General features: G+C 32.9%; 4 protein-coding genes across 4 annotated transcripts; 2 read left to right on the top strand and 2 right to left on the bottom strand.

The window, feature by feature from the left end:
- Positions 1 to 529: 529 nt before the first annotated feature.
- LOC107030980 (probable polygalacturonase At1g80170) lies at positions 530 to 3,747 on the top strand. The gene is made up of 9 exons (XM_015232186.2): positions 530 to 922; positions 1,330 to 1,458; positions 1,566 to 1,736; positions 1,923 to 1,943; positions 2,027 to 2,234; positions 2,548 to 2,629; positions 2,797 to 2,905; positions 2,993 to 3,109; positions 3,224 to 3,747. The coding sequence occupies exons 1-9, from the start codon at positions 671 to 673 to the stop codon at positions 3,503 to 3,505; spliced, it is 1,371 nt and encodes a 456-aa protein (XP_015087672.1). The 5' UTR covers positions 530 to 670; the 3' UTR covers positions 3,506 to 3,747.
- Positions 3,748 to 4,125: 378 nt separating this feature from the next.
- LOC107030981 (eukaryotic translation initiation factor 3 subunit H-like) lies at positions 4,126 to 10,029 on the top strand. The gene is made up of 12 exons (XM_015232187.2): positions 4,126 to 4,314; positions 4,410 to 4,492; positions 6,008 to 6,124; positions 6,213 to 6,316; positions 6,873 to 6,939; positions 8,095 to 8,228; positions 8,338 to 8,386; positions 8,826 to 8,897; positions 8,983 to 9,084; positions 9,165 to 9,232; positions 9,420 to 9,572; positions 9,679 to 10,029. Exons 1-12 carry the CDS (start codon positions 4,305 to 4,307, stop codon positions 9,734 to 9,736), a joined length of 1,017 nt encoding a protein of 338 aa, XP_015087673.1. The 5' UTR covers positions 4,126 to 4,304; the 3' UTR covers positions 9,737 to 10,029.
- Positions 10,030 to 10,720: 691 nt separating this feature from the next.
- On the bottom strand, positions 10,721 to 14,597 carry LOC107030979 (probably inactive leucine-rich repeat receptor-like protein kinase At3g28040). Its single transcript, XM_015232184.2, has 2 exons — positions 12,618 to 14,597; positions 10,721 to 12,388 (listed from the first exon to the last, which is right to left on the bottom strand). Exons 1-2 carry the CDS (start codon positions 14,159 to 14,161, stop codon positions 10,894 to 10,896), a joined length of 3,039 nt encoding a protein of 1,012 aa, XP_015087670.1. The 5' UTR covers positions 14,162 to 14,597; the 3' UTR covers positions 10,721 to 10,893.
- A 5,365-nt stretch (positions 14,598 to 19,962) lies between these two features.
- On the bottom strand, positions 19,963 to 21,576 carry LOC107029267 (cysteine-rich and transmembrane domain-containing protein WIH2-like). The gene is made up of 3 exons (XM_015230647.2): positions 21,416 to 21,576; positions 21,128 to 21,308; positions 19,963 to 20,234 (listed from the first exon to the last, which is right to left on the bottom strand). The coding sequence occupies exons 1-3, from the start codon at positions 21,465 to 21,467 to the stop codon at positions 20,189 to 20,191; spliced, it is 279 nt and encodes a 92-aa protein (XP_015086133.1). The 5' UTR covers positions 21,468 to 21,576; the 3' UTR covers positions 19,963 to 20,188.
- Between the last annotated feature and the right edge of the window lie 2,020 nt (positions 21,577 to 23,596).

The following is a 23,596-nucleotide window of genomic DNA, read 5'->3' on the forward strand; positions in this document are numbered from 1 at the left end:
GTTTAAGTTTGTTCCTCTACTTACTTTCTTATGTTTCATTTTGGAGTTGGTTCAATAATTTCAACTATCACCACCTCCCACTTATTCTACACATAGACCATCTATCAAGTTATAGTTAAAGTGCGTGAAATTTATAGTCTAGTCGTTGGTATTCTTCACAAAAAATTTAATATTACCAAATCCAATTTGAAAATAATGAGGTAATCGTTAAATCATCCATACAAATCAGATCAATGAAATAAAATAGTTATCTCTTGATGTACCAATAGTTTAAATATTTTTTTTAACATAGAGCTAACTTTTCGAAATTAAGTGGACCTTTGAACTTGACAACTTTCTGACAAATAATTAAACTAAAACTTATGAGAATTAAGCATTTTGACTAATAATGAATACCAAAGTGGATTTATGTATTCTGAGAAGTAAAGCAAAGATCTCAACAAAAAAAAATAAAGTTTAATCTTACACTTTAAGTAGGGATATGTAGAAAAATTGCAACAACTTTTATCTACTTACAAGCCAAGCAATATAATACCTCCACTAAATCCTCCAATTTTCACCACTAAATACACCTCATATAAATATTAATACTATGGTTTCCACTTGATTTATCCAAAATCATAGGCAAAGAAACAAAAAAAATCACAAAACACTAATAAATTAAGACATAATGGTTAAGACAAAGACAGAGATAATATTCATTGTGTTTCTTGTTTTTCTTTTGGAGTCTCTTGGAAGTGCACATGATGGTGAGAAGATAAATATTCTTGAAGAAGAAATGTTGTCAGATTTTGATGACATAATTTATAATGAAGATGAAGATGAAATATTTGATGTATGGAGAAATGGTAGAGGCAATAAAAATCTTGTTAATGTAGATACTTGTGGTGCAATTGGTGATGGAACTTCAGATGACACTAAGGTGACGAATCGATATTTTTTTAGCTTTTGGTAAAAATTATAATTATATGTACGATTGATATAAAAATGTCTTATTTTCGAGATTACTAATATAGCTTAGTCATGGGGTTTATGGTACTGAGTTCATATGGACTTAATACTTTTGGTCAATTTTACTTACAAATGCCAAAATTAATAGTTAACATAATTTAAATCTTGAGAACATTGCTCATTGTATAATCAACTTCTATACAAATGGAAAATATAGTGTGTATAAGAGTGTATTATATAAATTAAATAATTGTGGTCTATAGTGCTCAGATCCTTAATAAATAACATTTTATGAATTCTAACGTGAGTTTGACCATTATTTTTTAGGATCTGAGCAATATCTTCTTTCACTTTCTAAAATTTGTATTATTATTTTAGGCATTTGAAGATGCATGGAAAGAAGCTTGTTCAAAACGAAGATCAGTTTTTATGGTCCCTTCAAAACGCACTTATCTAGTAAATGCAACCAAGTTCAATGGACCTTGTGCTAACGGATTGATCATCCAGGTTACTACCCGATATTAACTAAAGTCACAAAATTATGTTACTAAACTATGCGAGTCTTAAATTAGTTTTGTCATAAATTTGAAAATGTAATTTATTTTACTTAACAGATTGATGGAACTATTGTAGCACCAAGTGATCCAGAAAATTGGGATCCAAAGAGTCCAAAAGCTTGGCTTGTGTTTTCCAATTTAACAGGTGTTACATTCCAAGGAAATGGAATTATTGATGGATCAGGCAGCAAATGGTGGGAAGCATCATGCAAGAAGAACAAGTCCAACGTAATATAACATAACACATTATTTCCTTCTAACAATTTACGCGAATCTGGGACTGGTTCTGCATGTTCAACTGAACTCGTTGATTTCTGTTTGACTATGTGTACATATAATATGATTCGCCTCTATTGACATACAACTATTTTTAGGTGATGTTCTAACTTTCTTTTTTGTTGTTGTCGATAACAGCCATGCAAATCAGCACCAAGAGTAAGAACATTATTACTCTTTCTTTTATTAGTACTCTTAACCTTTTAATCAACTTATAATGAGAAATCAACTTCAAATTTCAGGCATTAACCATAGATTTAAGCTCAGGTATAAGGGTGAAAGGACTTACATTCCAGAATAGCCAACAGATGCATTTTGTAATTTCGCGATCAAATTCTGTACGTGTAAATGGTGTTATGGTTTCCTCTCCTGAAGATAGTCCTAACACAGATGGAATTCATATAACTGAATCAACAAATGTTGTACTCCAAGACTGCAAAATTGGAACAGGTGACTCTTTCACTCTATGCTATGTTGCTCGAGCTCTTCAAAAATATCGTCAATACATGTCAGATCCTTCAAAAGTTGTGCATTTTCAGAGGATCCAACATGCATGTTGCAACATTTTTGAAGAGTCCGAGCAACATAACCAATATGTCATGTTATTTATGTTCATTTTCCTTATTGCTAGTTTTGCAATTTTACAAGTTTCGCCTATATGATTTACTTGCAGTGTGTAATGAAGATTCACAATTTTCATTATGTGTGTTTTATGGTTTAAAAAAATGAATATGATCGACTTGTTTTTGATATATGTATGTAGGTGATGATTGTATATCAATTGTAAATGCTAGTTCCAATATCAAGATGAAGAAAATTTACTGTGGTCCTGGCCATGGAATCAGGTAGTCTATTATACACATGTTCGCGTATTCATCTATTTTGATCAATCTCAATAAAACATGTTCTCAAACATGATTTTCCGCTGTTGAACATTGAATAGCTTGTGGACAAGATCATTGTGAAATATGTTTCATTTACTAATTTTGTTACATGATTAATCGCTGTCTAGCATTGGGAGCCTTGGTAAAGACGATTCCATCGGTGTAGTGAACAGAGTAGTTCTGGATACAGCATTCCTCAAAGGTACCACAAATGGCCTCAGGATCAAAACATGGCAGGTAAATTACACAAAAAAAATGTAGTGTATTGTTCATATTGCATTTAGATTGAAAAAAAGATTGATGTGTAGTCCTTAATATTCATAGGGAGGATCAGGTTATGTTCGAACAGTTCGATTTCAAAATGTACAAATGGAAGATGTTTCGAATCCAATCATTATAGATCAATTCTACTGCGACTCACCAAAACCTTGTCAAAATCAGGTAGATATACTTCCTCTGTTTCAACGTGTTTGTCTTACTTCCCTTTTTAGTCTGTTTTAAAAAACTTGTAAGAGAAGTATGACAAAATGTGTGTTGTTTATTTTGACATTACAGACATCTGCAGTTGAGATAAGTGAAGTACTCTATCGTAACGTTAGTGGAACAACAAAGAGCAAAAAGGCAATGAAATTCGCGTGTAGTGACACTGTGCCTTGTAGCCATATTACTCTGGACAATGTTAACTTAGAGGCTAGAGATGGCACAGCTGAAGTATACTGTAACTCCGCCACGGGCATTATAGCTGGTTATGTTCATCCAGAAGCAGAGTGTCTTAACTCAAATGACAAGAAAATTGAGCAGAAAATTGAAGAATGTGATGTTCATGATGAACTATGATTTAGGTTCATTTGTCTTCAATATATAATCAAATATTGAAGCCTATATTTTGATGATTACAAAGCAAATAGTATTGTAAGTATTCATTTGTGTTATCTCAGATTATGAGATTCCTAGCTAAGATATAAGCTAGATAAATATTGTATTTTTTTTTTCACTAAAGATGCCTTTTGAGGCTAATGTATGTAATATATACTTCTACTTATTGGAGTTATTGTTTGTATGATTGAGAAGTTCTATAATAAATTTCCGCTACATATAGATGGAGTACAGACATTTATGCCATAAGTACATATGAACAAACTATTACCTAGAAACAATAATTTGTTATTCAAATTTCTAACAATAAAACATATCATTCAAGCCTAAATCTACCCTTGATAAGCGCAGATTTAAAATACAAGATCTAAATATCATAAAAATAAAATAAAATCATAACGATAATTGATAATTTACCGATTAATTTTTAAGTTTTCTCAATAACACCACTTCATTTAAAATTAAACTTTTCATAAACACACATTTTTGTTAGTTTTTGCCAAAAATAGCTGCAAATTAAATAATTTTTTTTTTTTTATAATTAAGTACTACAAGTTAAATAGTGTGTTTTGTCCAATCCAATCCTTGTATTGCAAGGAGTGGGGGCTGGCCCATTAATAGTAATTGCCGCTTTCGTCTCGTCTCCTCATTTTGTTCCTCCAGCAATTAGGGTTTTGGATTTTGGATTTGCTTCTTGTAGAATTGCTCCGAAGTCGAGAAGCTTCGGATTCAGTCAATTTTCTGCTCAATTTCTATCATCATGGCAAATCGTACGCATAATTTTCCTTTTTTGATTCTTTGCGAGGAATTTTTTGGGTACAATATGTGTAGTTAGCGATTAACCCCTTCAATTTGATTGATACAGCTACAGGACGGTCGTTTTTGCAAGTGGCAGCTACAGAGGAGGCTGTTGCGCCACCACTCAGAGTTGTTCAGATTGAAGGACTGGTACTATGCACTACTATCTATCTCTTTTTTTGTTTTTAGTATCTGTGCTGTCCGGGTCAGCTTACATGTGATTCCTGGGGTATCGGGTGCCTGCTACATCCCATTGTGCTAACGGGTAACTATGTCCACCAAGGTTTGGACAGGTGTGAAAAGATCAACTTTGTGTTTTTCTTTGTGGGAATTGAACCTGATACGTGATAGTTCCGTACACACTTTATTCACCTCTCGGTTCACCAATAGGTGCACTAGCTCTTCCTTTTTTTAGAAAAGATTTTTTTTTTTATTATATGTATTTAGTTTGTGGAATCATAGATTAAGAAGTTGAGATTTCAATTGAAGCTCAAGAGCTACCTAGTTAGGTTCAGTGACAATCCCAGAAATCCAACTCAAAAGTAGAAACAAAAGGAAAAGAACTGAGTGATCTCTTGCCCTAAAGGGGGTGGTTTGCAGTCTTCTTGAAAATCAAGTTTCGAATCCCAGAACAGAGAATAATAGGTAAATTGTTACTCTGCCTAAACTTGGGTGGATTTGATGTTTTCTCCCTGATGGGAGGTAGCATGTACCCTGTGTGTTAGCTTGCTCTTACTAATTTCACTGATGCTAACTGAAACTAGCTACCACAACTTCCTGCTAATTGCCTAACTATAACTGCGTATTAGGCTATTAGCTCTTCTATTCGCCAACTGTTGTCTTTGATATGCTGACCTTTCTCCTGTTCTTTCCTCCATATTCTTTAGATTATTTTTTTAGTTATTTATGCATCTGTACCATCCTTGTTGTTTACCCTTTGTTCACGAGGATGACTATTTGTCAAGAATACTTTTCGTCTAAACCTTGAGTTGTGCAATCAATCCTCAATATCAATTGCTGCATTACCTTTAACCTTGATGGTCTCCTAAAAAATAATGTAGATAATTTCTTTGCAAGGATCAAACAAATTATACCCTGCATGCATACATTGCACCCACATAGTTGATAGAATTGTTGTCATCCCAAACTCTGCAAGAGGGGTACAAAAGACTCACAAGCAAAAGAGGGTGAAAAAGCCAACTGATGTAAGGAGCAAGATTGTGGGGATGAACTTGCTGCAACTACTTGGCCGTACTTGCCTATTATTTATTGTTTCTAACAGCATCATTGTGAAAAGTTAGTTCATAGCCTAGTAGAGGTTCTTAAGTATCCCGGGCATGCAGAGTTCTTCCTTCTACTGATGTTAGCTTCTGCAACTTTCTTCTATTGAGAGAGGTGGAGCATCAAACCTTTTTCTTTTGATTTAAGTGGACATGCTATTTTGAACAAACCACAAGGCATAGTAGGACATGTAAAAAGGGATCAAAGGAGTAATATTAATTTATGCCCTTAATTTTGTATTACAATGTTCCAAGAGATGTGACGTTGCACAGCAATGGGTGGGAAAAAAGTGATTTGTTCTATCTTCTTAGAGTAATAAAATGTATCTGCATCCGTTGACTGCCTTCTCATGTGTAGTTTCCTGAAGTTAACTCTGTAATACAGGTTATTTTGAAAATAATCAAGCATTGCCAAGAGTTTTCACCGGCTTTGGTCACTGGGCAACTCCTTGGATTGGATGTTGGGAGTGTTCTTGAAGTCACTAACTGTTTTCCTTTTCCGGTATGGTGAAGTCTGGTGTTTCTTGCTTCTTTTTTATACAGTTTCGATATTATTTGAACTAACTCTTTTTCACATCTATTTTACTCAGGTTCGCGAGGAAGATGAGGAGATTGAAGCTGAGGGTGCTAATTATCAACTTGAAATGATGCGATGCCTGAGGGAGGTTAATGTTGACAACAACACCGTTGGTTGGTAAGAGAGCTTTTTGACTATTAAGCCATCATTTAATCTGGTTAGAACTATGAGGTTCCTTCTTTCTAATTAAGAAATTATTTTTGTCTTTGTGCTAGTTCTCTATTATACTCGTTACTAACCTTTTATTCAGGCAAACATTCTTTTTCTGGGCTGGTGGTACTGTGTGATTTGCATTTTCTTTCATCACTATTTCATTTATATTTAAGTATAAACATCTTTTTTCTTGAAATGCTTAGAATATGTATATCTATACCCTTAAGTCTAGAAATGGATAATGTACGACATTTGATGGCCTGATTGCATTTCCGCAGCCTAAAATTACAGTGTTTTAATTTTGCCAGCTCCAAGGCAGTGAAGGGAAAGTTATTATCAAAAAAGGGAGTAACAAAACTGTCATACATGTTAACAATAATAAAACTGTCTTACTTGTTACACAGTAGTGAGAAAGGCATGAAAAGCTTGCTCTACCTTTCTTTCCTACATTATTGTCATCTTAACTTTTACTATTACTAATTTGCTCATAATATGGACCTCATTGGTGGTTATTTTCCAGGTATCAATCAACTTTGTTTGGTTCATATCAGACAGTGGAACTGATAGAGACCTTCATGAATTACCAGGTATCCATCTCCATGTCCATCTCTCATTGTTGGATTCTGAACTTTCAGTTTCTGCAGCGACCTTAGGTATACTGCACTTATCCTGCATGTCATTTTCAGTTTAGATAATGTCATGTGGCAACCCCCTTTCTGCTGGCCCTAGGAAGAAAAGGGAGAAAGGATGAAATTAACAACACTGTAGAACTGTTTTTTGTAGTGATGCAAAAATGAGTCCAAGGCATTCCAAACTGTGTTACCATTTTAGTTTAAAGTTTAAATACCTGGGCTCTATGCGTGATAGACCAGTGCATCATGCAAATGACCTGCAGATTAGCAAGACTAATGCCCTGAAGTTCCTTAACCACCCGTTTGCGGCTTAAGACTCGAACAAAATCTAGTGACTGATCAGACCGACAACATAGGTTAGGTAAAAGATAACTAAAACCTTGTTGCTCTAGTGGAATAACAAATGCAAAATGGTTTTTTTGTTAGCCTTTAATGAATGTAATTAGCGAAGGACAATGTAAATATACTTATCTTTGAATGAATGTAACCGTTTTGATTGGCAAGGATGAGGAAAAGCTCATGGAACCAGACCAAACCTATATGCAGGGAACGAGTCAAGTTTGAGTGTGAGCCTTGTAAATTTCAGATTCCAACAATCAATCATGTTGGATAGTGAATTTTGAAGAAATCAGAAAGTGATCGTCCATAACCCAAAATTAGATAGTTTATGCCCCCACACTTCAACAGGTACTGAAGGAGTAAATGATTTTTTGGGGATAATGGAGGTATCTGGTTACCTAGCAAGGCAAGCCCCAAAGACAAGGATATGGAGTCCTTATTATTAAATGTAGCATGAGAAATGTAATTCATGTTGGAATTTGAGGGGTAAAATTGCTGCTCAAGGTCCACTCTGATCAATTGCTTGAGTCAAACATCCATGAATAAGATCTTAAAGTCAAATGCCACTAGCTGTTGTCAATTCTTGACTGACTTATTTATTATCCTTTGCATGGAAAACCTACTAGCATTCCTCATTTGTTGATTTTTTAAATATAAAACACTTGGTACTGTAAATAAAGTAGTATTCTTTCTAATTTTTTTCTTAGTTCATTAGTTGCTATTGGATGTGAACAATTCATTGTACTTAGACTCTGATGTTTGTGATTGCAGGAGAATATAAAACGTTGTGTCTGCATAATCTATGATCCTTCTAGATCCAACCAAGGTGTCTTAGCTTTGAAAGCCTTGAAGCTTTCTGATTCTTTCATGGAACTCTACAAGAGTAACAACTTTACTGGAGAGAAGTATGTTTATTCTCGAGTTGCTCCTTTTTTACATTCCCTCTCGAGATAGTTGTTGGTACTTGTTTAAGTAAACTCATTTTAATTTCTGATATTTGTTTCTTGGTTTTAGGCTGAGAGAAAAGAATCTTTCATGGGTCGACATCTTTGAAGAGATACCAGTATGATGCTTCTAACCATTTGTATTCTGTTTTCTCTTTGGCACTTGCATCATCATATGTAGATTCTTTTTCAAGTGACATTCTCTGCTTCAAAACCTGTTACCATTCTGCATGTCAGAGACAGTTGTATTCGTTTGGAGATCGGTTGTTTGAGAAAATAAAAATATAGTTCTGATACATTAGCCTTTTTTCCCTAGGGGACCCTTTTTCTTTTTTCCTTCGTTGTGGTCTTGAAAATAGTTCTTCCTCCTTTAAGTTTAGATTTGATACGTGCATTGCTGCCACACATTTTCTTGGTTTGAACATTATTTTGAGTAATACCATCATCATATAGTGATTCTACCTGCCTGGTGTCAGTATAGGTACATTGTTCATAGGTTAGTAATTCAGCAGAAGTCTTCAACTTTACTGCAGAAGTTAATTTCGTCTTTTTTTACAGATAAAAGTTTCGAATTCTGCACTCATTAGTGCCTTTATGACTGAATTGGAACCCGATACACCTGTAACTCAGGTAATGTAACTTAAGTTTGGCAGAATACTGAGTATTTATATATGTGGCCAATCTGTAATACTGACAATTTTCTTCCTTTTGTCAGTGTGATTATGAACGGTTACAATTATCAACCAATCCATATTTGGAGAGGAATGTGGAATTTTTGATTGAATGCATGGATGACTTGTCAATGGAGCAGCAAAAGGTTTGTCTTTCCTCTTCCTGGGTCAATCTTTCCTTTTATTGTGTTGTGATTGTTTACTAACACTAGTGCTTTATTTGCAGTTCCAATTCTATTACCGGAATCTTTCTCGTCAACAAGCTCAGCAGCAAGCTTGGCTTCAGAAGAGGAGGTATCTTTTTTATATTGGCATATTCGAGTAGTTTGTCACTTATTTAGATCCTCAGATGCTTTGTCACCTTGCGGTTAAGCTTGAATCTTTTGCTGTGCTATATTCTGGTGAACTTTGTATATTATAATTCTTTATGATTAAAGATGCTTCGCTGTTCACATTTTGTACTGGCCTCTGTTATTTACAGGACTGAGAACATGTCACGTAAAGCTGCAGGAGAAGAGCTACTGCCAGAAGAGGATCCCTCTAATCCTGTCTTTAAGCCACTCCCAGAGCCCTCACGGTTGGATAGCTTTCTCATAACTAATCAAATTTCAAATTACTGCAACCAGATTAATGGGTAAGTTGCGGTCTTGTTTGCCATTATCTTTTCTGTTCCTGGTTTTTTTTCTAGCCTGTGATATTTCGTTTCTTCTTGTATGAACTTGTTTATATGTTGATTGCAGAGTTGCGGGACAAAGCCTCAGTAGACTACATCTGATGAAGGCTTTGCACGAGAACTGAGCAAGTTTTGCGTTGGCAATTTGTACCTTAGATTTTTGTGCCTCTTTTTTCAACTTACTGATGTGAGAGGGAAAGAGAATGACCTTTATCTCTGTTAGGTGTCTTTCTTTCTTTAATTTTTGCTTTTACATTCTTCTATGATTGGCAATCAAGTGTAGCCTACCTTGAATCATATATGTGAAGATTTACATCTAGTCCACAAAGAAGGAATAGGGATCTATGTATCGATGACCTTATTGTTTTTTGATCGATTGTCTGGAAATGGAAGATTAAAAATCTCTCAATTACCCTCATTATTGCTCTGAGTAAAGAAGAGTGTTTTATCTCATATGATTTAAGCTTGGTTGGTAAAGCTTTTAAAATCCGTTTATTTTACCCAAGTTCTCTCTCGAAAATTACTTCCGCGGAGAAGTTATTTATGTTGGAATAATCAAATTTAAAATTACCGTTCGATCAGAAATTTTGAAGTGAAAAGAGAAGCTTGTTCTATTTATTTGTTTGTGTGTATTACCATGTTATAACTGTATTCAAAATTGTGATGTCTTGGCAGTAGTGTGTATATATATATCAATCACATGGAAAAGATACTAACTTATACATATTATAATAGTCAATGAATGATTACGACACCCAAATCTCAAAGTTTTATTCTGCTAACAGCCAAGAGAATATAAAATCTACATTCTTGGTGTCGTCAGAAAAAAAATCAGTGAAAAGACACTCTAATGATGGTTTAAACAGACATTTCACCCAGTATATGATTAGTATTCGTAGTAGGCATTGAATTCACTTGGTTTATTCGATGTGTGTACTTCTATATATTTTGAATCCCGTAAGTGAAAGTTTGCTCCGCCATTACAAACAACCAACCACACACACAAGTAACCATCTACTTGTAATCTTGTATCCACTTTCACTCGGTTTTCATGAGTATATACTTTCAAAACATAAATGAAGTGAGAATGCATAAAAGAACAACAAACATGATTGAAGTCATTGAACCAACCTCTCATATATTTCATTAAATGACAGAGAAGTACAAAACTCTCTCTATCACTATCTAGTCCAAAACATCAGATTAGGAGGTTAAGATAACAACAATAGGATATGATAGAAAGTCAAAGAGAAAGGGAAATTCATCAAGTTTGTAACAAGCTTTAGTATGCTTCCATTCTTTGAGGAACAGGTGTTTTGATGACCTGCAAGATTTGAACCACTTCAGCCATTGAAGGCCTACTTGATGGTATTTGAGAAGTGCACACCAATGCCAACTTCAGAACAGGCAAAACTTCCTCTTCAGGATAAGTATTCATAGTTGGATCAACACATTCCAACACATTGCCTTGCTCAAGCAAAACTCTCACATGATCATTGAGTATCAACACATTGTCCTCTCCATACTCAACTGGCCTTCTCCCAGTGACAATTTCAAGAATCAACATCCCAAAACCATAAACGTCGCACTTCTCATTCACCCTTAAGCTCTGGCATGCCAATTCAGGGGCTACATAGCCTAGTGCACTCTGGAACCTGCTGCTTATCATGTGCTTATCGAGCTTTGTCACTAGCCTTGCCAGCCCGAAATCAGATATTCTCGGGTTGAAGTTCTCATCAAGGAGGATGTTGCTAGGCTTTATGTTGTAGTGTATGATTGCTGGCCTAAACGCGTGGTGCAAATGTGCTAGTCCCTTGGCTGTTCCAAGAACAATGTTGAATCGAGTGGACCAAGACAGGGGAAGGGAAGTTGAAGACGAAGGCCTTTCGTGCAGTATGGCTTGTAAACTTCCTTCTGGTGCATAATCTGATACTAGAAGCTGAAGTTGAGGAGTCCAGTAATACCCTTTTAAGGATATTAGATTTGGATGCCTTGCTTTTGCTAAAACTCTAACTTCTCTATCAAAGTCCTCAGGATATTGGAGGATTTTTGATGTTACAAGCTTCTTGACAGCTACTATTCTTCCTTCCCCTCCCAATGGAGCTTTGTAAACAGTCCCAAAGACACCTTCACCGATTTGAGATGCCTTGTCTAGGATTGATTCAAGACTGCTATTAGTCCAATCCGGGGAAGATTTGGTGTCCAATAACACAAGTTTTCCAGTGGCTAGGGTCCCTGATTTAGAAGAACTTGAGCACATACTCTCCAAGGCGTTGTCAACGAAAGTGATCCTCCTTCGAACAGAAGCATTGAGTAAGGTTATTATCATTACTCCAACCGCGATCACAGCTGCAGCAGAGATTGCAACAATGGATGAAACACTGAGGAATCTATGGTTCTTGAAACTTTTGTTATTGCTTCTTGAAGCTCCATCGTCCCGGTTTTGACCTCCCCGGCTCTGGTTTCCATAAGCATAAGGATCCAGAACCAAAGGCTTTGGCACATTCATCTTACAAGGACCTTTCAACAAGGGTGAACAGATGCCCAAATTCCCTTCCAATGAACTCTGGTCTAAATTCTGGAATATACTACTCATTGGAAGGCGTCCCACGAGCCGGTTGTAGGATATATTAACAGCCAGAAGATTTTCTAACTTGCCAAGTTCTTGTGGTATTTCACCACTCAATTGGTTATACTCTAGCTTCAAAATCTTGAGCTTCTTCAACATTGAAAGGGACCTTGGTATTGAGCCACTTAAATTATTATGTGACAAACTCCTGCATTTAACAAATTTGACCTTCAATTCAAGAACTATAGGAAAATAAACAAAGCAAAAGTGATACAGAACCTCATTTTCAGATTAACATGTCCCTTTCTACCTCTCTATAAAAGCATTGTTTGTTCCAATATTTTTTTGGCTGCTATAGCAACATGTTGTAATAGATAACATATAATATAACATAACATGAAATACTATAATGAGATAATCTGAATAAATATACTTACAACAAGTAGAGGGATGAACAATTTCCAATCTCATCAGGAATAGGTCCAGTGAATGAATTTCCATCAAGCTGAAGAATTCCCAAGCTACCAGAATCACATATATCACCAGGAATTGATCCAACTAAAGCACTGTGTCGAAGATCCAACACCGTTAGATTCTGAAAGTATCCAACCTCAGGAGGCAATCTTGATTGAAAATTGTTCCAAGAAAGATTCAAGTATCTCAGCTTGGAGAAAAGTCCCACTTCAGCTGGGATATTCCCAGTAAGATTGTTTCCTGATAGATCAAGAACTTGAAGTGATTCAAAGAATTTACCAGAACCAGGAGGGATTGAACCAGTTAACTCATTTCTTGAGAAATCTGCTTCTTCCAATCCTATACCAAACAATCCTTCAGGAATGCTACCAGTAAATGCATTTTCTTTTATCCGAATAGTCGATAAACTAGTACAATACACCATAGACTTTGGAATGTTTCCACTCAATTTGTTACCAGATAAACTCAAGTACTTCAGCATTTTCAAATCCCCTATTGAATCAGGCAATGCCCCTCCTAAACTATTGCCTGAAAGATCCAAGTACTCCAAGCTGCTCATGTTACTTATCCATTGAGGGAAATCTCCATTTATCATATTGTTTGATAAACTGAGAAAAGAAAGAGCATTCACCTTTTGAAGTGACATTGGAATTTGTCCTGTGAATTGATTATTACTCAAATCTAATCTATTCAAATGTGGACAATATCCAATATCAGCTGGTAAATCTCCACTGAAATGATTCCCTTGTAACAAACACTCTTTCAACTGATGTAAAACTGAAACACCAATTGGTACTAATCCAGAGAGTTCATTATGTGAAAGATCTAATGTTCTAAGCCTTGTCAATCCCCATATTCCCTCGGAAAATCCAGGGTCACCCGAAAAATGGTTTCTTGAAAGATTGAGATGGTTCAAACTAGTGCATTTTGAAACTGTTTTAGGAAATGAACCTTCAAGATAATTCCCCGATAGAGAAAGATAACGTAACGAATCACCACAGTTATCAAACATGGTATCAGAGACAGGTCCAGATAACGCATTCTCAGAGAGATCAAGAAACTGTAAAGATGTCATATTCGAAAAAGATCCAGGGATATTCCCTGATAAGCCATTATGACTAAAGTTGAGATTTTCAAGATTTGTCAACAAGGCTAACTCAGGGCTAATTGCACCAGTAAAGTTGTTGTTTGACAAAGATAGTACCTTTAAAGATTGCAACTTCTCGAGCCCCCTACCGATCTTTCCTGATAAACTTAAACCATTTAAGTTGAGCTCATTGACTCTACCATTCATTGGATTGCATTTGATGTATTCCCATGCACAAGGAGAGTTATCATCTTCACTCCATGATAAGAGTTTTGAGTAAGGATCAAGAAGAGCTGATTTGAACACAATGAGGCCTAAAACATCATCATTAAGCTGCATAGTAGTATCATCAGCTAATAAAGATCCATACAATAAGCCAAAATGAAGTATTAGAACTAAAAAAAGATTAAAAGATCTCATTTTTATGATGGTGTTTTTAGTTCCTACAACAAGAGAAGCAAACAAATGCTTTTTCAGAGTAGTTAGAGAAGGGAATGGAAATGAAAAAGGGAAAAAGGTGTGAATTTTAGGTAATGGGGTACAAGTTTCATTGGATGAATGTTGAGTTTGGGATTATTATTAGATATTCATGTGTACAAGGTGGAAAGGAAAATGAAGTAACTGTATTTCACAAGAGTGATAATAGATAGAGAAATAAAAGACTAACAATGGTAGTGTAGTGGACTTGTGAGTTTTGTGGTGGTCCTTGTGAGTTAAAGGAGTGATAAAGAAAGTTTTTTTTTCCCTCTTTCCTTTTTGGTTTCTAGTTCCCCCATCACCCCCACCTATATTTGGATTCTTGGAAAAAGAGAGAAAGTGGAGTGAGAGTAGGGTAAGGGTTGGGGAGAGTAAGAGTTGGATCAGTATTTTCACCTTCACGGGTTAGGAATAAGGTTGCGTACACACTATTATCTGCAGATTATACTTAATGTTGTTGACGATATAAAGCAAGAATGTGCATTGTATCTACTATTATAGTTAAGTTTAAGGGTATGTACATACTACACTTTTCAAGATTTGTTGTTGACCGTATAAAGTAAGAAGGTAAATTATATTTATTATTAGAGTGTTAAGTCAGTGTACACGCTATTCACTTCAAATTTCACTAAATATATTGTTGACTGTAAACACACTTACAATTAATTATCAAATCTCACTGATATGTTGTTGACCGTACAAAATAAGAATTTATATTTACTATTAGAGTTTTAAGACCGCATACACACTACGCTCTCTAGACCGCACTAAATATTTTGTTGACCCGTATAAAATAAGAATCTAAATTATATGTACTATTACAATGTTAAGGTCACATACACACTATCTTCTCCAGACCCACTGAATATGACGTCGTTGACCGTATATAATAAGAAGGTAAGTTATATCTATTATTAGAGTGTTAAGATCATATATACGTTACCCTCACCAAACTTCATTAATGCATTATACTAAATATATAATTATTGATCAAAGAAAATAAGAATATCAGTTATATATATTATTAGAGTGTAAGGACTTTATATCATAATCAATTTACTTAGAGTAAAAAAAGTGTTTATACTAATGATGTGTGTGTAGATTAAACTTAGTATTTAAATTGTCATATCACCTGCTATCACAAAGATAAATTTAATACACTTTTTGTATATATATAAGTTTCTAAATCCTAGTTCAAGTTGATTTTTCTAGTATAACTCAAATAGTACGTACTATGTACATTAATAATTTATTTACTTTTTTCTGTATATCTTCAGATTGTTAAACATATATATATATATATATATCACGTCAAGAGAAAAAACAAACATTAACATGTGTTACATAAACCATATATCTATATAAGATTCATATTACAATAATAGGAACAGACAAAATTATAACTTATAACAAGAAGTAAAATTTGAAATTTGAAATTCAATTCATGACTTAAAGAAGAATGAAAACACAAAAACTCATTGGATTGTGGATATGTAGTTCAAAGAAAGCAAAGAGAATGTAATGGGACCGCAGATAATATAATCGTGAGATAGATAGAGTTTTTTCGATGTCAATCAGAAGTTCTCGATTTAAGTTTTGAGACTGGACTTTCATGTGTAATAGGCTTTACATTGATACTACTTTAAATTAATTAGTATCCTAAAGCAAAATATGATAAACATGATATGAAATTAAATTTGATATCTTAATATATTGTACGTCCTTTACAGTGAATTTTAATCTCTTATAGGACATGAATTTTACTGCAAGACCTTAAAATAAATATCAAATTTTCTATTCGATGAATCTTATATAATACGATTTTAATTTAGTCTGAATTCAAACATTAAATATAAAACCAATCGACAAAAGAAAAAGCGGAATGTAATTGAAAAATATATAACTATTTTATAAGATAAAGTTTGAAATAAAAAAGGAAAGATAAATGGAATCTAATGAGAATGATATGGTTGTTTGTACAAAAAAAAGACATCAAGCTGTGAAAAAATGATGAGACAATCAACAATATGGTCCAATGGACACATTTCCCCACAAATTCCCAAAGACTTGTTATTTTCACTCTTTTTATCTTCTTCTTTTTTTATAATTTTATAATTAAAAAAAAAACTTTTATTTTTGTATTATTGTTTAGGGCTTCTCAACCATGTGTCCTTTGTCACATCATCTATTACTTTGTCATTTCATTTTCTCTGTCAATAATTTTTCAAAAAATATGGAAAATACAAAATCATTTCATTTGTTGTGTTTCACATCCAAGAATATTTTGTTTTTTAATTTACTTGCACTTTTTAGAGCATATTTCGATGAAATAAACAATTTTACACTTTCTAAAACATGTTATTTGTCGTGATTAAACTTTTTGACCATCTATTAATTAATGTTAATATCTATTTGAAAGATAATTTTATATAAATAATTTAAATAAAATACACTTTCACATAATCACAAGAAACAAATGAAGATCACGGGTGCAACTTAAAATTTTGACTGTGATAGTAGGTCCCATGTTTTGTTCTTTTGTCATTATCATCTTAGTCTTAAAATTATAAATTAATAGTTTTGAAAATAATTCGTAGCTTGAAGTTTGTTGTTTGGTGTTTGATATTTATATTGAGACATAATGTATATTTAGTTTTAAACAGTAGTAATTTTATATATTAAAAGTAAAGAGCATTCAACTTCATACTTTTGATCAAATTCGAAAAAATCTCTAATTAAAATATTTATCATTTCATCTCAATTTTGTTAATTACCTCAAATGACTCCTACGTGAAGTTTAAGCTTTATGATTTATGCATATGATAAATTATTAGTTATTTTCCCCTTAATTTCGAATTTATTTACCTCAAAGAATGTATTTGTTGTCCGATAGTTCGACGTTTGATTCTCCAATTTACTGGGGTTATTATTATTATATTTATATACAATATTTCTTTAGTCTTTAAGTTTTATTAATGTAACTGTTTTATCTGTCTAGTATTATTATTTTTTAATTCATTTTACCAATTTTATAGTTTTTGATAAAGAGGCAAACCTTATAATACACTTTGTAGTCCCATTTACGGTTTTTTTTTTTTTTTGGTTATTATATGAAGGTGAACACACAAGTTTAATTAACTAGTATAATATAGATAATTGTGAACTTTTATAAAAAAAAAGAGTAGTTAAAAAGTACATTTGAAAGGGAAAACATCACATCATAATTTTAAACAAGTCGATTAGACACATCTATTCATGTGTGTGTTTATTATTTCAAACCTTAAACTCATGGCAAATTTAAACGTCAATTAAAACTGAATTTACGTAAATTTAATAATAATACATTATTTTAATATTAATCATTAACTTAAAATCGTTACACAAATTTTAAATTAGTGACAGAACATCACAATATGTTGTTACTATGAATTCGTAGTTAATTTCAATTTTTTTGTTCTCTTAATGTGACGGTGATATATATATGTGTGTGTGAGGGCTTAATATAATATAATTGGTGAAGGATTATTAGGTTTCTATACGTAAAATTTTGTTAGCTACGAACAAAATAACGATGAGTGATTGTGTGACATAAGGATTATTCGTAGGTTCCTAGCTGCTATACAGGCAGAATCTAAGAGGGATGGGTTGTTGTATATATGATTAAGATTCGAAGAATGAAGAATGGGTATCTTGTGACTCATTTTCATTTCTCATCTGTGAGTTTTTGTCAGCTTCGATCTACACAATACCTCATCACATGCACCTCAATATCCCCCACACAACATCAATCAAACGGTTTGCGATAAATTTTAAAGTGATAAAATTTTGATTATAATCGCAAATAAATTATGATATTAAAGAATATCTGTGACTATTGAGTATAAATCTGTATAGTATATCTTTTTTATTTTCTTCTCCTAAATTGGTTCGAGCATAATATTTGATGTTTTAATTTTTTTGTGAATAACTAAGTATATACCCAAGAATATATGGGATATAGCTAATGTTTGTGTTGATTTTAATTTTTTGTTTAAAGGAAAAGTTATTAACCAGTGTCATGTAGGTTTTTGTTTGTTAATTATGTTTAGCTCTAACATTATCATACTTGTATATTTGTTTGTTTTACATAAATATTCAAACATGTAGGAAAATGGAAATGATTTTTTCTTCCAACTTTACCCCTATATTCTGATAATGCCTTGTGGCAACACTCCACTTTAGTTTTGGCTTTAATTGATTTCTTGTTTGGATGTGGTATGTGTGGACACCCTCAAATTTTGGCTTAATCCTTGCTTGATCAATGAAACTTTTTGTTTTGCAAGATCTGTTAAGATTAAGGGCTTGAGACATTTTGCTAACACAACAAGTGAATGGGATTAATACATTCATTAAAATCTATTGAACTCGATTTGTAAATTATTATGTCTTTGTTACTAGCGCGAAAGTATAATGAAAATTGAAAGGTAATCTTAATACATTTCAAGCAAATGAACATTTTGCTAATTAATATATTTATTTTTGTAGAGGAAAAAAATTAAAAATTTCCATTTTCAGTAGCATACAAGACAAGAAAAAAAAAGTAGAATGTAAAGTTTTGGAGTAAAGAATTAGAAATTAAAGTACACAGAACTTTAAGGTTAAGATTCGTCTTGTACAAATCATCAGGGTACTTCAAATGCATATAGACACCAAGGCAAAGACAAGAATATATTACATTAGGTTACTAAAAATATTTTTCTTTTTTCAAATTTCTTAATTTTTTTTGTTTTCTTGTTTAATTTAGGTTAAAAGTTTTTCTAAATAAATCATTATTATCGGACTAATAACAATTCACTAATGCATGTTATTAAAGCGTACTTGCATGTTAAAGAGACTGTGTAAGGTTCTACCCTTCTCTATTGTGAAATATGAAATGATTTTCCACTCCTTCAAATAACAAGTTTATGGAGAATATTCTATTGAAATTCGAACGAGAGCTTTGATACAGTTTAAGTTGACAAATCGGAAGCAAAGAGGAAAAGGTTTCTAGATTCTAAGGGCCAAGTCTTATTTAGGGCCCAACCCAACATCCTAATGGGTCATCTGCTGAAGAAAAAGAAAATCTCAAAGGCCATTCACATAAATGGGCCTACTTTTGGGGTGGTCTTTTGAGTTTTGCTTGTCGTTAATTTTTATAACCTTTGATTGTTTTTAGTAAAGTAACAAGAAATACTCCTTTATATATGAATCTATGGCGCAAAAGAACCAATTTCTATTGCTTCTTCAAGTGTCGTATCTTCGATTTTGACAACCTATTCGGTTTGCATAAGCATAAGGATCAAGAACCAACGGCTGCGTCCAAGTCTGATTGTGCTCTCACCTCGACTAATTCTACAAAATATATGTCACTTGCCCACCAACAAAGCATAAGATGAAGGACTAAAGGTTTTGGCGGACTTTCATTATGGTCTAAATGAAGAAACATACTAGGCACTCCCCAAAAGCCTGTTGTAGGATATTTATGAACATTTTGAATTTGAAAAAAGAAAGATATATCTCATTCAAATTTCACACTGAGCTTTTGATATATGCGTCGATTAACAGCCAGAAGATTTTATAACTTGCAAACTTCTTGAGGTATTTCACCACTCAATTGGTTATACTTTGGGCGTCATATATAACCTAAGAGCTTGGCTTATAGACACTACAAGCATTAATTTTTTTTAACCAAACGCAAGGTCTCATTCACATACTGACATCCAAGATTTAAAAAAAAATAGAATCTCTTGCATTGCACAATAATGTATAAATTGGCAAATAGACACTTGAATTCTCCAACCATAACAAGGTGCATCGTCATATTTAATATCAAATTATTTATCAAGTACAGTACAGGACACCAAGGACAAACACAAAAAGAGAGTCTAGACTATGATAGAATTGGTTTAATAAACTTTTGCCATCAACACATGGCACAGATCATTTACAGCATCAAAAGCATGCATCCAAGAGACAGCAACAGCACAGAGCAGCCAAACTGCAAAACAAAAAATATAACAACCAATGATTAGTCCCACCGGAAATAAGAAATACAGCAAGCTCAAACAAAATGAGGAGAGGCTACAAGAAAAAAGGAACACCTAAAACAGAAAATCACAAAGCTGTTGAAATGTGAAAGACCACCACTATATTCTAGGAAAATTTAGGGTAGCCAAGACCACGTCCATTGTCTAATTGGTTCACTGGCACTGCGATAACTTAAACGTGTGATTAATATGACAATTATGTGATTGTTTTGCAAGATCAGTGAATTACTAATCTTACAGTGGAATGGAGCATCAATAAGGATACTCCCATGGTCTATTACAACGAAGAAACAATTAACGTGACAGTGTAGATTTCTTTGCTAAGAGGTGATTATTGTCTATTGCAGCAGCAACAGTGGAAAACCTATAGCTATAGACAAAGCAACGCAAGTTATGTCTAGGCCATGCACCGCCCTTCCTGTCTGAAGTATGTTAGGGGGCGCGATTTCAGCAGCCAGAGATAAAATCGAAGGTATGGCAAGGCCTGGACTATGTTTGCACATAGAGAAACATTCAGGCATTCTAATTGTCTCTCCTGCTCGCGTTAATGTTCAACTAGACATACAAATGATAAGGACCCCTTCTAGTTCGCGTCCAGAGCCATAGTTATTAAATACAAGTGCTCACAAAGTAAACATCAAACAGAACAATAATAATTCGAGAAATCATGTTTTGACAAGACACACCAAATCAACAAGAAACACACACATAGTATTTAAACAATCTCCTCAACCGCTCCACAGAAACCAATATCAATACAGATCTCTCTCAAACAAAATCATACAAATTACTGTAACTGAATCATAACATATGAACATAAAAATTGAGTCTTTAAGGTTCATACCATCCTTCCATGAAACCAGTACCACCAGATTGCTGCTGTTGTTGATGAGGAGGTGGAGCACCATACTGAGGTGCATACTGTGGAGGGTACCCTTGAGGTGGGTAACCTTGTTGAGGGTAACCCTGCTGTGGGTACCCTGGTGGTGGGTATGCATCTTTTGGGTAACCTTCTGGTGGATATCCTACAAAAATTCAAAACCCCATCAGATCTAATCATCAAAACAACATATAAAAACATCAACTTTACCAAAAACAAAAAATCAGAAAAAAAGGAATTGAAGTGATTTACCTTGTGGTGGTGGTACACCAACAGGGGGTTGTTGTTGATTGTAGTAACTCATTGTTGAATTAATGAAGAATTTGGGTTGGATCTAACTGTAGAGAGAGTTTCTGTTGGTGTTTTTGCTTAGACACAAAGAAAGATAATGGGCTGCACAGTGGAGAAGGGATATTTATAAGGCAAATCAAAGTGGACACAACGAGGACCAGCAAAAAAGCGCATTCCAAGAAATCCTAATTTGATTTTTACTACCAAATCTTTTTCCTACTCAATTCAAATTTTATTCAATTTTAATCAAGCTGTCATATAAATATCGGAAAGAAATTGAATATTTATTTAAAAAATAATGTAATATAAAGTGTTTCGATAATCGTTTGATCAATTAGTATAGTAATTTCATTGGTTATGAACATGTTTGAATTATTTCATAATTTTTTTCAGCTATTTAACTTTTCATGTTATTTTAGTTTGTTATTTTCATTAGTTATTGATAAATTGTTTACATCTTTTGATGATTTTTTAATTTAGATATGACCTACACTGTATTATTAGTTCTCCCAAAGAAAAGTTGATCAACGATTTTTTCTAGAAGAATTAATGTTTAACCTGTCTTTATTAAAATGTTTTTTTTTATGGCCATATAAATAAATCTCTATAAATTAATTTTTTTTAATAGTGATCGATGAAGTCATGAGTTTTGCTGGGATGCTATAGTGGATGGATCTGTATAACTACACACTTAAAAGGGCATAATTTATGGACAAACAGATTTTAAAAATATAAATATTTTCTTCTTTTGTATATCTAAGCTTTTTATGAAATAGAGAAAAAGAAATTCACTTTATATCTCATCCTCTTTCATAATGCTATTTCTTTTGCTTTGTCTAAGGACTTCAAATCTTAGTGGACAACTTTTTCTCTTATGCCTTTGGGAAGAAAATAAAATTTACAAAGAAATAATGTATGCTTTTGAGATGGATCAAAATTACTTTTAAAATTTGTGATTTTAAATATATATTTGTATATATTTGTTTATGTATTAGTAAGAATTTGACGAGAATTTTAATAGCTCCAAAGAGTTGATTATTTAAATTTTTATCTTATTAATGAGATTTTGATTTTTCATTCTTAAAAATTCAGATGCTCCACAATATATTTTATTTGTGAAAATTTGTTCTATATTATTTCAACTCATCCAACTAAAACTGATCGACCCTAATTTTATTGCTCGTATAATTAAAATTTAGTTTTATTTTGTACTTACTACATTAACCCTTTTTTTAAGCTAGATTTCAAATTGTATTTTGCAATAAGATGGGGGTTTTTGAAGTGTTTAATCATAGTTAGACTTTGAGAACATCAAAACTTTTATTGCCATAAGCTATTGGAGTGGGAATGCATAAGAATGAAAAAACATGTCATGGTGCTCCACCCCTCTCCGTAACTTATGGGGCAGAGTCAGAATTTTTATTAATAAGCTTATACTATAATTAAATAACAAGCGAACGAAAAAGCTTACAAAAAGTAAGCACCTACTATATGTTATATATTTAACAATTTGAATAAAACTTTTATCCTTATTCTAATAAATGGTTTCATAAATCGTCAATAAATTCTAAAACATACTATATAACACAAAATCCTAAAAATAACAAATGATGGAGGAAACACTTTTTCTCTTCCTTTTCGATCGTGAATCAAATAATTTAAAATTTGATCAAATCTATAAAATTTTACTTCCTTTCTCAACAATACTATAAATAGATAGTTTATTTTTATTTATTCAATTTAAATAATTAACTAAAGAATTCTCTAAATATTAAGTTTATTACTCCTTTTACACTTTATAAATAGATTTTCACTTTCACTATCATTTTTATCATATTAAGAAAAACTTTTATTTTTATTTTTATTTCATCCTCAATATTAATTAATTATTCTTCAAATCATTAATTATAATTTAAGTCTATGCACTAATTAATATAGAAAATTATTATTTTTATTTAGGAGTACTTATTTAGGTGAATATAGGCAGTCAATATATGATAATAAATTAAAATAAACATAAGAGTAATATATATATAGAAAAATAATTTTCTGACACTTTACGCGCATCACACACGGAGCACTTTTCTAGTACCTATAACAACCTTGGAAAAGATCACATAATAAATTAATAAATTACTAAGG

This window comes from Solanum pennellii, chromosome 9 (genome assembly GCF_001406875.1).
Source record: "Solanum pennellii chromosome 9, SPENNV200".
Classification (NCBI taxonomy): Eukaryota; Viridiplantae; Streptophyta; class Magnoliopsida; order Solanales; family Solanaceae; genus Solanum; species Solanum pennellii.

Excerpts from the sequence above, each read along its gene's own strand:
- LOC107030979 (XM_015232184.2), bottom strand. The coding sequence starts at position 14,161 with ATGAGATCTTTTAATCTTTTTTTAGTTCTAATACTTCATTTTGGCTTA. Across the intron at positions 12,389-12,617 it reads TGTTCATCCCTCTACTTGTT|GAGTTTGTCACATAATAATT; the intron begins GTAAGTATATTT and ends TGTTAAATGCAG.
- LOC107029267 (XM_015230647.2), bottom strand. The coding sequence starts at position 21,467 with ATGAGTTACTACAATCAACAACAACCCCCTGTTGGTGTACCACCACCA. Across the intron at positions 21,309-21,415 it reads TGGTGTACCACCACCACAAG|GATATCCACCAGAAGGTTAC; the intron begins GTAAATCACTTC and ends GAATTTTTGTAG. Across the intron at positions 20,235-21,127 it reads ACTGGTTTCATGGAAGGATG|TTTGGCTGCTCTGTGCTGTT; the intron begins GTATGAACCTTA and ends TTTGTTTTGCAG.
- LOC107030980 (XM_015232186.2), top strand. The coding sequence starts at position 671 with ATGGTTAAGACAAAGACAGAGATAATATTCATTGTGTTTCTTGTTTTT. Across the intron at positions 2,235-2,547 it reads AGACTGCAAAATTGGAACAG|GTGATGATTGTATATCAATT; the intron begins GTGACTCTTTCA and ends ATATGTATGTAG. Across the intron at positions 2,630-2,796 it reads GGTCCTGGCCATGGAATCAG|CATTGGGAGCCTTGGTAAAG; the intron begins GTAGTCTATTAT and ends ATCGCTGTCTAG.
- LOC107030981 (XM_015232187.2), top strand. Across the intron at positions 6,940-8,094 it reads AGACCTTCATGAATTACCAG|GAGAATATAAAACGTTGTGT; the intron begins GTATCCATCTCC and ends TTGTGATTGCAG. Across the intron at positions 9,573-9,678 it reads TACTGCAACCAGATTAATGG|AGTTGCGGGACAAAGCCTCA; the intron begins GTAAGTTGCGGT and ends TGTTGATTGCAG.